The following is a 16,649-nucleotide window of genomic DNA, read 5'->3' as shown; positions in this document are numbered from 1 at the left end:
TCAGGTCCTGGTTGGAATTTTGTCAGTAATAATGACCCCTATAAATTATATGTTAATCCTCTTTCACCCTTATCTTTCTCCTCTCTAAAATGGGTGCAGTAATATGTTCTGTATTTTGAGAGAATTAGAGATGATGTGACATATGCAATAAATGGATGTCTTTCACACAACAGTTATGTCTTTACTGGTTTCGATCTCTCTGTAAACCACAGGGTGCCCTTCAGCTGGGCTTTAGGTTTCTAATTTTTACAATTACCACTTACATGTTTAGCCATTTTCCCTTTTTTTTTTTTTCCCCCTGAGAATCTTTTGCTTATGTGGCTGACACCAGAGGGGGTTTGGTGTTCAACCACATGACGTGTAAGAACATATGTCCTCCTATAAAATTTTGTTTTCTTTTTCTCTTCTTTTTTTTTTTTTTTAAAGATTTTATTTATTTATTTGAGAGGAAACAGTGAGAAAGAACATGAGACGGGAGAGGTCAGAGGGAAAATCAGTCTCCCTGTGGAGCCGGGAGCCTGATGCGGGACTCGATTCCGGGACTTGATCCTGGGATTCCAGGATCATGACCTGAGCCGAAGGCAGTTGCTTAACTAACTGAGCCACCCAGGCACCCTGTTTTATTTTTCTTTAAAGCACTTACCTTAACTGAGTAATTATTAATTAATTATTAAGGTTTTTTTTTCATAGCAGTTTTAGAGTCACAGAAAAGTTGAGGAAAAAGTAGAGATTTTCCATCTAACTCCTCTACCCTGTCTCTCTCTCTCTCTCTCTCTCTCTCTCTCTCACACACACACACACACACACACACACACACAGCTTCTCCTACATCAGCATTTGGCAATATGGGAGGGTGGGGTGGGTTGGGGGGTTTTGTTACAACTGATGATTCTACACCAACACATAATAATCGCCCAGAGCCCATAATTTATATTAGGATTCACTCTTGGTGTTGTACATTCTGTGCGCTTGGAAGAATGTGTGGTACAATCTGTCAATATGGTATCATGCAGAGTATTTTCTTGCCATAAAGATCCTCTGTTCTCCACCTAGTCAGCCCTCCCCCCACCTCCACTTCTGGCGGCCACTACTCCTTTTACTGTCTTCACGGTTTTGCTTTTTCCAGAATGTCATATAGTTGAAAGCCTACAGTATGGGCCTTTACATACTGGCTTCTTTCACTTTGTAATATGCATTTAAGTTTCCTCCATGTCTCCATGGCTTGATAGCTCATTTCTTTTTAGTGCTGAATGATATTCCACTGTTCCACTGTCTGGGTGTACCACAGTTTATTTAACCATTCACCTACTGAGCGACACTTCTGTCGCTTCCAAGTTTTGGCAATTAGAAATAAAGCTGCTAAAAAAAAAAAAAAAAAAAGGAAAAAGCTGCTGTAAATATCCATGTACAGGTTTTTGTGTGGATGTAAATTTTTGAGTTCCTTGGGTAGATACTAAGAAGCACTCTTCTGTAAATTTTCAAGTCTTTGCATGGGACCCAAATTATCAGCTCAGACACTTTCTACCTTTCGTGTTTATTGCTTACACGTGATTTTCTGTGGGGATCATCTCAAACCATCAAAGAAGTTCTGACAGTGAATTTGATATAAGACCATCTGATTCTGTATTTTTCCCCCTCACAAGGTTCCTTGGCTCCTACATAAATTTATCTTCTGTCTCAGTGAAAAGCTCTCAGCATGACCGTGATAGTGTAAGGGGATGGAGCTGTGTGTCAGTCCACCGAGAATCCCCTAGCACCCTTTCCTCAGGGGTAGCTACTGAAATTATATTTACACAACTAATAAAGGCAACAAGGGTAATTTTGCTGAATATTAATAAAAGCTGCAGTGGAGTCACTAGCTTTTTAACCCATATCCATAGCAATAGATAATTTTTAAAGATTTATATCAACAGACATCGTGTTATGAACTTAATAGCTCCTAGCACAAAGCTTGGTACAAGATAAACCCTGTAATAGTGGTAACTGTGATTGTTCTTGCAAATTATGATGTTAACTGAGATGATGATATGATGATAACTGAGAAACTTGATCGTGAGGCTCCAGAAAAGTGAACAATCTTTGAACCCCAATTATCAAAATGTACCAGGATATTGTATTTTAAGTCAGGAAAAGACATACATAATTTTCAACAACTGCTCTAATGAAGTATCTACTTGGTAAACAGCTAACCAGCTTAATTTCAGGTGACCTTATTACATCTCTGATCAGCTGAGGTGAGTTTTAAAGTGTGTATAGAAATCTAAATATTTAGGAACAAAGTAGATGAGACAGGTGTATTTGAAGTTTAACAACATAACCATCTGTTAAAGATTGATTTTTTTTGATGGGCTTTATCTAGAGAACTAGCAAATTGCCATAATGGTTCCTGAAATTTTACTACCATTAGAATATTCATTTATTTCTACATCAGTATCTCCCTGGACAGCAGACAACAGAGGATAAGGCTCCCTTTCCAGGTAGCTATGTGGGATAACTATTCCAAAGCAGCAATAACTCCTTTCCTTTCCTTTGTATAAAACAACTCCTGGGTCCTCTTCTTCTTCTTTTTTTTTTTAATTTTTGGATTGTCTGAAATAGCAATAAAAAGCAAAAAAATATATACATATAGCAAAAAAATAATTGCTTTCCCAGGGATTGAAATGGCACCTACATATTTTGAAACCCCTAAAATCTGGATTATTTATATATTATATATTTATAAACAGAGATGGCCTTTGAAAATATAGTCAAATATTCTGAGCATTTATCCCTAACTTGTCATAATTATCATTATTATTTTTCACCTTTGAGCAGCATTTAATTGTCTCTCCACAAATTTGTAAACTTTACTCGAGAAATCTTCATTCTAAGTATAATTAATTTGTTGATTTTTCTGATTTCTAATAAAATATAGTTATTCCTTGCTTATTAAAGTTGATACAACATTTTATTATTTGTGTGCTTCCTCAAGATTTATTTTTTTAAATTAAAAAATTTAAAAAATTTTAAAGATTTATTTGTTTTAGAGAGGGGGGAGGGGGAGAAGCAAAGGGAAAGAGAATCTCTAGCAGGCTCCCTGATGAGCACTGAGCTTGATGGCAGAGCTCAGTCCCACAACCCTGAGATCATGACCTGAGCCAAATCAAGAGTCAGATGCTTAGATGACTGAGCCACCCAGGTGCCCCAAAGTTGATGCAACATTTTAAAAGTATCATACATTCTCATTGATTTTTTGTCTCATTTCCAAGTTACTCTGCCAGTAACTTGATAGAAAGCAAGCATATTTTTGAAATCAGATATTTTATAGAAACGTAAAATATACTTATAATATTTATAAGTATTTAAAAAATATTGTATTTATAATATTACAGCTCATCTCACCTTCCTCCCTGTGTAGGTCAAGCATTTCCAAAATTGAAAATGATTTATCATTAGGTTAAAATTCCCTTGCAGTTTTGAATTTTATAATCTCAGTGAGTGATTTATTGTATACTTTTGTTCCCTAAGCTTAGTGCTTTCTTCCTAAGTCTTTTTATTAGAGAACACCTATGCAAATTACTACTGTATCCTTGGATATAAATAACCAATGACCAAGGATTCCAGTGCAATAATCATCTGTAGGAGCAAAGCTCATTTTGTGTTGGGATCTATAGTAACACTGAATGTCCACACTGAACAAACTCAAATTGTGCATTTTGGGTTTATCTTTCTTCCAGAATCATAGCAATTAACAGTTATTGTCAATAGTTGCAGAAAGAATATTAGATTTGGGGTGAAAATCTTTGGATTTCAATCCATTTGTACAGTTTCCTAACTCTCTGACCTTGGTTATATCAGTAACTTCCCTGAGCTTTCCTTTCTTCATCTGTAAAGCGGTTATAATAATAGCACTTTTTTCATTGGGCTATTGTGAAAGTTGGATCTATATAAAGCATTTAGTACAGGGTCTGTGACATAGGTACTTATTAAACATTAGCTATAATTCAACACTATTATTATAACTTCCCAGTCCTGCCTTTTCTCTTCCTCTTTTCCTATGGCTTTGTGGAAATTAACTGTTTCTTACATATTGACCTGAAAAGTGGGTCAAATTATTCTTCCCTGCACAAATTACACTATGCTTCAGGAAATATTAAAGCTTTACAAAATTGCTGATGAATGTTATATTAAATATAATCTGGATTTTTCAATATTGATTTTTTTTGGAAGTAGCTACTTCCCATGTTTTAATATAAAATAATCTGTAGGAATAATTAATTCTTCCAGATGATGTCATAGCAGCAGAGAAATAACATGAGTATCGGAATAAATTAGGTAGAACTTAGCAATTCTATAACCAAAATGGCTATTAATACTCTCTTTGAAAAAATATTTGGTAAAAATTTAATTTCTTGAATTGATAATTCTGCCTTATCAATTTCCAGTATGAAAAGCACAACTCATTTTTTTTTTTTTTAAAGAACTGATAGGATCCTTTTTTTTCCTCCAAGATGTCTTTTAATGTACTTAGAGAGATTTAACAAATTGAGAGTTGAGTTCTACCCTTTCTAAAGTTTGTGAACACTTTGGAGAGCCACCTTAGGAGTCACATTTTGCTTTTTCAGGTTCCAGATGCGACTTTGAAGCAAATAGCTGTGGTTGGTTTGAAGCAATTAGTGGTGACAATTTTGACTGGGTATGGAACTCTAGAAGTAACCTTTCCACTGAATTTGAGCAACAGGCACCACTTTGGGATCATACTCACAACACAGCTCAAGGTAAGAAACAAGGAGAGGCTGGCTGTTACTCCTTTCGTTCACCCTTGGTTAGGTCTGTTCAGAGAAAGAGAAGCATTTGAAGTTCTATGTTAGTGCAACAAATAGCGTGACAGCTTAGTTATGCTTATGTTTGTTATTATGAAGTGACTCCTTTATGGATGGTGGGGAGAGAGTATAGATATATTTTTGACTGAATTCACTGAAATTATTAACTTTTTGCATCATTTTAACCTGGAGGTGGATACTAGTTTAGTTTCTGCAAGAGCAAATTTGACTAACAATCACTTTTATTGATTTTTAATGGTTTGGTCTTAATTTTAGTCAGACACAGAGCTTAGGATGGGGTTAAGAGGCAGGTGTGTCAGCTCAGTCTGCTAACTTACAATTTGTATTTGTGTCCCAATAGGGCATTTTATGTTCATTCTGAAGAAAAGCAGAAGCTTGTCACAAGTTGCCAAACTCCAGAGCCCAACCTTTAGCCAGGCGGGACCTGGATGCACGCTTTCCTTCTGGTAAATTCTAAAAACTGTGGTCAGCTACCCTTACAGCCCTGTGGTTGCAGGCACACTCCTGCACTTACCAGACTTCATGATTTGCCGCTGGTTTGGCTTTAAAAATAGGTATTGTGTTAGATTTGCACAGTCAGAATTTTTCTTAGGAACACATTGTCAGCATTTGTTGTGTTCTTTCTTTGAAGGAAAGGGACTCTTTCCCTCCGACAGTGGATTATAATTTAATTAACTCTGCCTCCCCTAGTCTGAACTGAACTCCTTGAGAAAGGCTCCCCGGGTCCTGTGAGCCAGAGTGTGCCCCTCAGCAGATAAGCTCTCGCGTAGGAGCAGCCGCAATTACTGCAGGAAAAAAAGGTGTCCGTTGTGATAGCTAATGATTAATTGGCTGTTGATCAAGCGGAAGAGCCTGTAAGTTAAATGTTTAGTCTGTGCCATAAATCATTTCCATTCCTTGTGTTGCCTCTTTTTTCAGGTTTTATAACTACGGTCTGTCAGTGGGGGCCGCTGAGCTCCAGCTACACGTGGAAAATTCCAGTGACCCCACCGTACTCTGGAGAGTACTATATAACCAGGGCAACCAGTGGTCACAGGCGAATGTTCAGCTTGGACGGCTTACTCAGCCCTTCCATTTGTCACTAGATAAAGTCAGTCTTGGCATTTATGATGGAGTCTCCGCGATTGATGACATCAGATTTGAAAATTGTAGTCTTCCGCTTCCTGCGGACAGCTGCGAAGAGCCAGATTTCTTCTGGTGTCGACGCAGCAAAGCTTGCATAGAGAAGCTTCTGTTATGTGATCTGGTAGATGATTGCGGTGATCACACTGATGAGGATGACTGTGGTAAGTACTTTATTATTTCTCTCTCTCTCTTTTTTTTTTTTTGGTCTTTCTTATTTTGATAGTGGGGATCTTGATTAGTTCAATGTTTTCTAGCCAGTTAAGGCAAAGATACAAAGGATGACTGTGGTAAGTACTTTATTATTATTATTATTTTTTTTTTTTTTTGGGTCCTTCTTATTTTGATAGTGGGGATCTTGATTAGTTCAGTTTTTTTTTAGCCAGTTGAGGCAAAGACATGAAGCATTGTTCCAAAGTTAATGACTGTGATGAGTGTTGAATTAGTTGAGCTACCAATATTTGTTATGGTGACTGAGGAACTAGTTACTAGAGATACAATGCTGAACACAACTACTGAGTCTAAGATCTCAGGGAGCTTACGGTCTAATCGAGGAGATGGATGTTATTCAAATATTTAAAAAATAAATACAAACTGGCAGCTTTGATGGGAGATACAGAGAGGGGAGCTGTGACTTTTTATGATAATGGTATTGAACTTCCTAGAGGTAACAGCTTAGCTGAGATCTGAAAAGTAAGAAGACAGAGTGTCTGTGCAAAAGCCCTGATAAGTGACTGCATGGCGGGTGGAGGCCAGCCAGTGTGGCTGGAGGGAGGATGTGAAGGGGATGGAGGGTGCAGCATAAGGACAGGAATGTGGGGGAGGCCAGATTTGCAGATCTTCATTGTCCATATTAGGGAGGTTTTTCTTCATCTGAAGGTTTTTAATAAGGAAGGTAATATAAAAAATTGGCATATTAAAGCATGTCACTGTGGATACAGTGTGATGAGTGGGTTGGAGGAGAGTGGATTCAGAAGACCCATCAGTAGGCCGTTGCGGTAGTCCATGAGGAGGGGTCGGCATCCCAGCCAGAGTGATGGAGATGGAGGGATTGCTATTTGGGGAAATATTTGGAAGGAACATTTGATGATGTTTTGGCTACAGGGAGCAGAGATAGATAAGCTGATAGATAGGCTGTCAAAGATAAGTCTTGAGTTTCTGGTTTAAATTACCAGAAAGCTTATGGTATCTGATGATAACGTGTTCTACAGTTTTATGAACCTAGATCCAGATAGTGCCCACTGCACTTGCTCCTGAAAATGAATCATAAGCTCATAGCTGGTTTTTTTTTTTTTTTCAATTACAAAAATCATTCAGAAAAAGAGTTTGCATCTTCCCTTGTCCGGAAATAGCAACAATTCCTAAAATTCAAGCTATATGCTTATTACATTGAGAGGCTGATTATAAATCAGAGGGAAGCCATAAAATGCTTGGTACATCATAGGAAACACTGCATTAAGAAATTTCCATATAAATTATTGTAGAGAGTCCTGCATATATGTGGTCTTTGATACAGTCAGGTGGATTGAAGTCAGAATTACCATGCATCTCATTACACAACTAATACTTGAGTGGATAGAAGTAAAGTTGATAGTTTAGACAATGGCTAACACAAGAAATGTTACTTGTCCTCCAGGTAATTTATTTGTTCAGATTTAGAAAGCTTTTTCATCTTTTTGAAGCTCTCTGAATCCCCCTCCTCAAAAAAAAAATTTGGTATGTCACTAAAAATAAGCAAATTATCCTTCAAACCACTCAGTGCCAACTTAGAATGGAATTACGGCAGTACAAATATAATATCAGAATCTTCTTGTGACTAAATATTAATGAAAGAGAATAGGAGTGGCATTAGATGGTGAGTTTCTCTCTCAGCTGTCCATATAGACATATTATTGGTTTGAATAGAACCCTTAGACATCCAGAAATCGCTGTCGTGTTTCCTAAAGTTGCCCATGTTTAGAGACAGGGTCTTTTATTTAAAGATGGAGCTGCGCACATTCCCTTTTGAAATACACATTGCACATACAGTCCATAGGAAGACAGGCGATATCAAAATCTGTTGGCTTGAGTGCCAGTTTTATGTCAAAAAACTTAGCAGTTTGACATTCTCCTTCTGCTCCACAACCAAAGACTGACACCTGGGGAGTACCCCGCAGGTCCCCAGTTCACGTCACAGCTGGGCTTGATGAGTCACAAGTGAGGAAATATCAAATGAAAGCTCATCTTTCATTTGACATTTACTCACTGGGTTCCCTTCATTAGGTCTAAGCTCCTGTTCTGTGGTTTGCAGAGACAGATGATCTGTTCTTGCCTGGCTGCATTTATCCACATATGCCTGTATTTACTGTTTCAGAATATTTATTCCCCTTTGGCACAAAGTGCATTTACTAAGATGAATAGTTAAAGGACAGCTGACATTTATTTAAAAAAAAATACCAACTTATGTAAATGAAGCTAAAAGGTAGAACTCCTCGTTAATTCTAAATCCTGTTCTTTCTGCCCAAATAACACTACATGTACATTCTCTAGCATTTATTCTACACAAATCCTGGGTGTCAACAAAAATGCTCACATCCCCCAAAATGAATACATTCCTATATTCTAGAAATTATGGTAGATTGTCTAGTTGACAAGGGACAAGTCAATTCTTCATAAGTACTTTCAATTCTTCTAGAGACTGAGGGGAGTTTAAAGTTTAAAAGCTCCAGCTCCAAGGAGCTGCAGTGCCATGGGAAGAAAAGACTGCCTCCCAGAAGACAACAACAGGAAGCATAAATAGGGAAGGAGAGAGGCGTGAGGTGTTTAAGCATGTGGGGAAGATGTTATATGCGAAATGAAAGGATAGTTAGGGACGAACAGGAAGTTAATTTCATTTGGGAAAGGTGAAGATTGAAAGAAGAGTTTAGATTTAAGTTTAGATTGAGTATATGTTATAGGAATTTGAATAGAGGAGGAAAATGATAAATTGCCATGGAAGGTGAAAGGACGGTCATTCTGGCACTGGGGCCAAGGGACATTTGGAACTGGGCCAAGATGGAACCAGAGGGAGGAGTTTTTCAGCATGAGGTCTGGAAAACATTGACATCAGAATCATGTTGGGTGCCTGTTAAAAATATGGATTCCTGGGCTTTACCCCATATCTGACAAGCTAGTACTTCTATGAGGCTTCACCATGGAGTGGCAATTCTACCATCCTTCAGGTGATTCTGGAAGACTGAGCCCTATTAAAATGTGACTGTTCTCAGTTCTGCATGTTCGACTCACAAAGGGAGATGATGAAGTATCCTGATATTTGGTGCACGATTTGCACCGGTTACATCAACATCTCTGGGGGCGCCCGGTGGCTCAGTCGGTTGAGCGTCCAACTCTTGATTTCGGCTCAGGTCATGATCTCAGGGTTGTGAGATCGAGCCCTGCATTGGATTTCGTGCTCAGTGGGGAGTCTGCTTGACAGTCTCTTTCCCTCTGCAGCCCCCTCCTTCTCACACACTCTCTCTCTCAAATAAATCTTTTAAAAAAAATTAACATCTCTGGAGATGAATTCTGGGCCTTGGTGTTTTTTGTTTTGTTTTGATATTTAATGTTCGCTGGTGATTGGGACATTCAGCTGAGGTTGAAATCAGCTGAGCCAGGAGTTGGGCACCTTGAGTTGGCCGTGGTGTCATGATCATTTGCATGGAGTTACAGTGCTAGAAATGATGAAGGGATAGGCATGAAAGGCATTTGGAAGTTGATAAAGTAATGCTGCCTTCAGTCTATAAAATATTATTATGTGATATAAATCTAGGATTTATTCACCTTTTAGAAACTTTAATGTTGCATTTAAAAGAATTAAAATGGTTAACCATGTCAGGAGCAAAATATCAAAGAGTTTTCTTAATTGTAGTTATTTTTGTCCTAAATTATTCATTCATTCATTCATTCATTCATTCATTCATTCACTATTATGTAATGCAATTTCAGTACCTGAACTCCAGTGTAACTTTGAAAATGGAATTTGTAACTGGGAACAAGATACAGAAGATGACTTTGATTGGACCAGGAAGCGCGGTCCAACTTCGACACTTAATACCGGGCCCATGAAGGATAACACTTTGGGCACAGCTAAAGGACACTATCTCTACATAGAATCTTCCGAGCCACAGGTTTTCCAAAACAGAGCTGCTTTACTCAGCCCTGTCCTCAACGCCACCAGTACAGAGGGCTGCACCTTCCGCTTCTATTACCACATGTTTGGAAAGCACATTTACAGGCTGGCCATCTACCAGCGAGTCTGGAGTAACACAAGAGGACAGCTGCTGTGGCAGATATTTGGGAATCAAGGCAACAGATGGATAAGGAAACACCTCAGTGTTTCCAGCAGGCAGCCTTTTCAGGTATGGATAATGGATTTCATTATGTGTATTTAAAATGCATCAGAATGTCTAAGGAATATGAAAGATTCCTATAACCTTGAATTAAAAGCAAGTGGAATTTGATCAAAGTTATTTCGAAATACATTTATCATTCAATTAAGGGTGTACCAAAGCTTGTTAAGTTGTTTTCCTCCTCGAATACCCCCAATAATGTGTGATTAAAATTTCTAAAGGTGGACACATGGTATTGGCAACAGCTGCAGGTCCCTCTGACTTGAGGTCATTTTTCTACTGAAATAAAAAATCTGGAGGGAAAAAGAGTTATGACAATTTCTGGTATTCTGCCAAATGTTCAGATTCTAAGATCTGTTATTTTGAATATTTCATTTGACTTCTTCACATTTTGTAGGTAAGTAACAAAAATTCGAGAAGAGTGCATGCTTTGTTGGAGAATCACACAGCTACTCTGGGGCCACGCCAGAGGTCAGTCTAGCTAGGTCTCCTTACTCCTGGTGGAGTAGTCTTTACTTCTTTACTCTGAGTCTAGGACCTTTTCCTAAAAGGAAAACTTAGAATGTCAAGTTTCAATGCTTATGTGACTTTTGTAGTTTGGTGAAGGAATTTTCCGTCTATTATCTCTTTGATTCCCTCAGCAGTTCCCTGAAATGGGTAAGTTAGGCTCCTTTTTTGTCAGTTTTACAGATAGGAATAAAAAAAAAAAAAACGCCAGGGAGGTGGTTATTTATATCTGGTCAAAGAGATGGTGAGCCGCAGAATGGGGACTTGGACTGGAAGCTGTGGTTTCCGATTAATTCTCATTCATTCCCTTTCTTATATATCATATAGCTTGTCACATGTAGGAGGGTTGAATATTTGTTCTTTTCACCTTTGCACAAATAGATCTACATATAATATATGGAGAGAGACTTCTTACCTCTCTTGGCTAAACATTTTTTTGCTTTTTGCTTTTTTATATAGGCTGAATTTCTCTGTTACCCTAATTTTAAAGTACTGCCTCTTTCTAATTGTCTTCACAGCTTTGTAGCCAAGAACTTAGCTCCAGGCCCCCCGTTAAGAGCCATCATTAATATACATCATATATGACTCACTAGAAAACACACTGAAATTAGTTATTTGTCTAAATAGGCATAAGATGAAATCATGATAACTAATCTGCTGCATGCAGAGAATTCAGCTGTAACGGTAAGATGGGTGTAATCATAAGAAATGAAATTGAAGGAAGGTTCTTTGACTTTTATTTAATAATAGCTCATCCACTTCAAATTAATTCTTAATATTTAATCAGGTGAATTGTAATTTGGGTCAAACTAGTATTCAGTGGATAAACTCTCCTTGTGATATTTACTCAAGAATTGGTTGCCAGGAGAAAAATCATCTTGGCAAGGGAGCTGCTTCACATTCAGATGAACATGGAACTAACCAAGGAATCCTTTAGTTATGAATCTGAAATATAGAAATTGGGGTTTGAAACCCATTTTGGGTTATACATGGAGTTCTCTGTTTGATTTCATCTAATGGTTCTTCTAGGGTTTTGGTTTTTTTCCATGACATTTAGGCATGAAAAGGTGAAATCAGATTGTGCATGCCGTGTGGATTAATTATTTAAGAGTGTAAAAATTGGGTCCATTTGAAGCAACCAGATACTTTCCTTCATTGAATGAGTATACATAGTTGTTGCAAGAGCGGCAATAACCAAGATTTTATTCAACTGTGATATTGTTGGTGAAACTACCTAGTATCAATTCAGCAGGTAACGTGCTCATTAAATGTTTATTTCAGAGAAAAATTCAAGGATTTTTCAGGGATTATGTATGTATGCATAGTTGACACACAGTGTTACGTTAGTTTTGGGTGTATAACATAGCGATTCAACAAGACTATACATTATGCTATGTTCAACAGAAGTGTAGCTACTTCCTGTCCTGATACACTGTTTTTACACCATCATTAGCTATGTTTCTCATGCTGTGCATCCATTACTATGACTTACATGTTCAATAACCAGAATTCCGTAACTGACACTCACCTTTAACCATTTTGTCCAACAGGCCTCCTTCTTTCCCTCTAGCAACCACCAGTTAGTGGTCTGTATTTATAGGTCTCATTTTGCTTTTTGTTTGTTTATTCATTTTTTTAAAAACTTCCAGATAGCGGAATTATATGGTTTTTCCCCGATGTATTTCACTTAGCACAATATCCTCTAGGTTAATCCTTGTTGTCTCAAATAGCACATCTCATCCTTTTTATGGCAATATAATATTCCAGTGTGTGTGTGTGTGTGTGTGTGTGTGTGTGTGTGTGTGTGTACCACTTCTTTCTTACCCATTTGTCTTTTGGTGGACCCTTAGTTTTCTTTCATATCTTGACTATTATAAATAATTCTGTAGTAAACATATGGGCGCATATATCTTTTCAAATTAGTGTCTTTGTGGTTTTTTGGGTAAATACTCAAAACTGGAATTACTGGGGTCATATGATATCTCTACTTTTAATTTTTGAGCATCCTCCATTCTGTTTTCCACAGTGGCTGCTCCAGTCTGCATTCCCACCAACAGTGTAAGAGGGTTCCTTTTTCTCCACATCCTTTCTAACTTCTTTATCTCTTGTGTTTTTGGTTTTAGCCATTTTGACAGGTGGTTCTAACTTGCAGCTACCTGATGATTAGTGACATCAAGCATCTTCTCATGTATCTGTTGGCCATCAGTATGTCTTTGGAGAAATGTCTGTATATGTCATTTGCCCATTTTATAATTGTTTGTGGTTTTTTTTTTGGTGTTGATTTATGTAAGTTCCTTATATATTTTGGATATTAACCCCCAATTGTATATATCGTTTGTAAATATCTTCTCCCATTCAGTAGGTTGTCTTTTTGTTTTGTTGGTTGCCTTTGCTGTGCAAAAGCTTTTTATCTTGATGTAGCCCCAATAGTTTACTTCTGATTTTGTTTCTTTGCCTCAGGAGACATATCAAGAAAAATAGTGCTATGGCTGAGGTCTGGGAAATTACCGCCTGTTCTCTCTTCTAGGATTTTTATGGTTTCAGGTCTCATGTTTAGGTCTTTAATCCATTTTGACTTGGTGTGTGTTGTTAAAAAGTGGTCTGGTTTCACTTTTTTATGTAGCTGCACAGTATTCCCAGTACCATTTATTGAAGTGACTGTCTTTTCTCCATTGCATATTCTCGCCTCTTTATTCATAGATTAATTGATAATATAATCATGTATTTATTTCTGAACTCTTTTTTATTCTGTTGATCTGTGCATCTATTTTTTGTACCAGTACCCCAAACTGTTTGGATTACAGCTTTGTGTAGTATATCTTGACTTCTGGAACTGTGATACCTCTAGCTTTGCTCTTATTTCTCAAGATTGCTTTGGCTATTCAGAGTCTTTTGTGGTTCCATACAGATTCCAGCATTATTTGTTCTAGTTCTGTGAAAAATGCTCTTGCATTTTGATAGGGATTGCATTAAATCTGTAGATCACTTTGAGTAATGTAGACATTTTAATATTAAAATTTCTCCAATCCACAAGGATGGAATGTCTTTCCATTTTTTAAATATCCTCCTCAATTCCTTTTAATCGGTGTTTTATAGTTTTCATAGTACGGAACTTTCACTTCTTAGGTATTTATTCCTTTATGATGCAATTTTACATAGTGTTGTTTCCTAAACTTCTCTTTCTGCTACTTCATCTATAGTGTATAGAAATGCGCTACCAACTTCTGGGTATTAATTTTGTTTTCTGCAACTTTACTGAATTCATTTATTGTTTCTAGTAGGATTTTCATATCATCTGCAAGTAGGGAAGTTTTTACTTCTTACTTACCAATATGGATTCCTATAATTTTTTCTTGTCTGATTACTGTAGCTAAGATTCCCAGTACCATGTTGAATAAAACTGAGAGGGGACAGAGGTGCCTGGATGGCACTCAGTTGGTTAAGTGTCTGACTTAATTTTGTCTCAGGTCATGATCTCAGGGTAGTGGGATCAAGCCCTGTGTCAGGCTCCATGCTCAGCTGGGAGTCTGTTTGGGATTCTCTATCCCTCTCAGGCTGCCTCTCTTTCCGCACCACATGCTCGTTCTTTCTCTCTAAAAATAAATGTTTAAAAAAACAAAACAAAACCAAAAATCTGGGAGGGGACATTCTTGTCTTGGAAAAGCTCTCAGTTTTTCCCCATTGAGGATGATGTTAGCTGTGGGTTTTTCATGTATGTCTTTTATTATGTTGAGGTATGTGCCCTCTGAAACCACTTTGTTGAGGGTTTCTATCACGAATGGATGTTATAATTTGTGAAGTGCTTTTTCTGCATCTATTAAAATGATCATATGATTTTTTTATCCATTCTCTTTTTGATGTGATGATTCATGCTGATTGATGTGCAAATATTGAACCATGCTCACATTCCAGGAATAAATTCCACTTAATTGTGGCAAATGATTTGTTTAATGTACTGTTGGATTTGGTTTGCTAATATAGTTTAGGATTTTTTTCATGTGTGTTCACAGAAATGCCATCCTGTAATTCTCTTTTTTTGTTGTAGCTTTGTCTGGTTTGGTTTCATAGAATGAATTTGGAAGCACTCCTTCCTCTTTTATTTTTTGAAACAGTTTGAGAAGTATAGGTATTAATGCTTATTTAACCCTTTGGTAGAAGTCCACTGTGAAGCTATATGGTCCTAGACTTTTGTTTGTTGGGAGTTTTTTGATTATTGATTCAATTTCATTGCTGATACTTGGGCTGTTCAAATTTAATGTTTCTTCCTCAGTCAGTTTTGGGAGATTTTATATCCATGTTTTCTGTGTTGTCTATTTTGCTGCCATATAATTTTTTATAACTTACAATCCTTTGTATTTCTATGATGTCACTTGTTTTTCTCTTTCATATTTTGAGTCCCCTTCCCCCCTTTTTATTGTTTGGTGAGTCTGGCTAAATGTTGGTGAGTTTTGTTGATCTTTTCAAAGAACCAACTCCTGAATTCATTGAGCTGTTTGTTTAATTTTTATTATTTCTATGTCATTTATTTCTGCTCTGATCTTTACTGTTTACTTCTACTGGTTTTGAATTTTTTTCGTCTTTTTCTAGCTCCTTTCTTTGTAAGTTTAGGTTGTTTATTTGATATTTTTCTTGCTTCTTGAGGTAGGCCTGATTGCTATAAACTTCCATGTTAGAACTGCCTTTGCTGCATCCGAAAGATTTTTGGACAATTGCATTTTCACTTAAATTTGTCTCCATGTATTTTTTTTCTTTGATTTCTTGTTATGTATGTTAGTTAACATACATGTATTAGTGTATTCTCCAGATTTTTTTCTTGCTCTTGATTTCTATTTTCATAGCATTGTGGTGAGAAAAAATGCATGGTATGACTTCGGTCTTTTTAAATTTGTTTATACTTATTTTGTGGCCTAACGTTTGATCTGTCTGGAGAATGTTCCATGTGCACTTCAAAAGAATGTATATTCCGCTGTTTATATGTTCTGAATATATCTGTTAGATCCGTCTCGTCCACATGTCATTTAAAGCCAGTGTTTCCTTGTTCATTTTCTGTTTGGATTATCTGTCCCTTGATATAAGTTGGTTGTCAAAGTCCCTGACTATTACTGTATTACTATTGATTACTTCCTTTATGTTTGTTCTTATGCTTTATGTATTTAAGTGCTCCTATGTTGGGTGGATAAATATTTACAATTGTTACATCTTCTTGTCGGATTGTCCCCTTTATTATGATATAGTGCCCTTCTTTGTCTCCTGTTACAGTCTTTGCTTTAAAGTCTGCTTTTTCTGGTATAAGTATTGCTTCCCCAGTTTTCTTTTCAATTCCGTTGCATGATAAATACTCTTCCATTTCTTCACTTTCAGTCAGCATGTTTCGTTAGGTGTGAAAGGAGTCTCTTGGAGGCAGAATATAGATTGGCTTTGCCTTTTTTTTTTTTTTTTTTTTAATCTATTGCATCACCCTATGTCTTTAGTTTGAAACATTTAGTCCATTTATATTGAAGTAATCATTTATAGGTGTGTATTTGTTTGCATTTTTTTTTGGGTTGTTTTATGGTTGTTTTGTGTTCTCTGTTCCTTTCTTCTCTTGCTCTTTCTCTCAGGGTTTGCTAGCTTTCTTTAGTAATGTACTTGGATTTCTTTCTCTTTATTATTTGTGTATCTATTGCCACTCTTTGATTTGTGGTTATCATTATATTTATATATAACATCTTATTCATACAGAGTTTGTATCAAGTTGATGGTCACTTAAGTTTGGCCCATTCTAAAAGCACTATATCTTTATTCCTTCCTTCCCTGCATTTTAGGTGTATGCTATCATACTCTACATCCT

General features: G+C 36.9%; 1 protein-coding gene across 1 annotated transcript in view; it reads left to right on the top strand.

Annotated features, from left to right (window-relative positions):
* The window catches only part of MALRD1 (MAM and LDL receptor class A domain containing 1), a 736,704-nt gene that overhangs the window by 152,609 nt on the left and 567,446 nt on the right, over nt 1-16,649 (top strand). Inside the window, exons 16-19 of the mRNA XM_032880867.1 lie at nt 4,605-4,757; nt 5,164-5,269; nt 5,742-6,109; nt 9,909-10,321. Of these exons, the coding sequence (XP_032736758.1) occupies nt 4,605-4,757; nt 5,164-5,269; nt 5,742-6,109; nt 9,909-10,321 (1,040 nt within the window). The remainder of the gene's footprint in view (nt 1-4,604; nt 4,758-5,163; nt 5,270-5,741; nt 6,110-9,908; nt 10,322-16,649) is intronic.

This window comes from Lontra canadensis, unplaced genomic scaffold (assembly GCF_010015895.1).
Source record: "Lontra canadensis isolate GAN:19392208 unplaced genomic scaffold, GSC_riverotter_1.0 scaffold72, whole genome shotgun sequence".
Taxonomy (NCBI): domain Eukaryota; kingdom Metazoa; phylum Chordata; class Mammalia; order Carnivora; family Mustelidae; genus Lontra; species Lontra canadensis.
The sequence above is the reverse complement of the archived record's forward strand: the minus strand, read 5'-3'. Positions and strand labels throughout refer to the sequence as shown.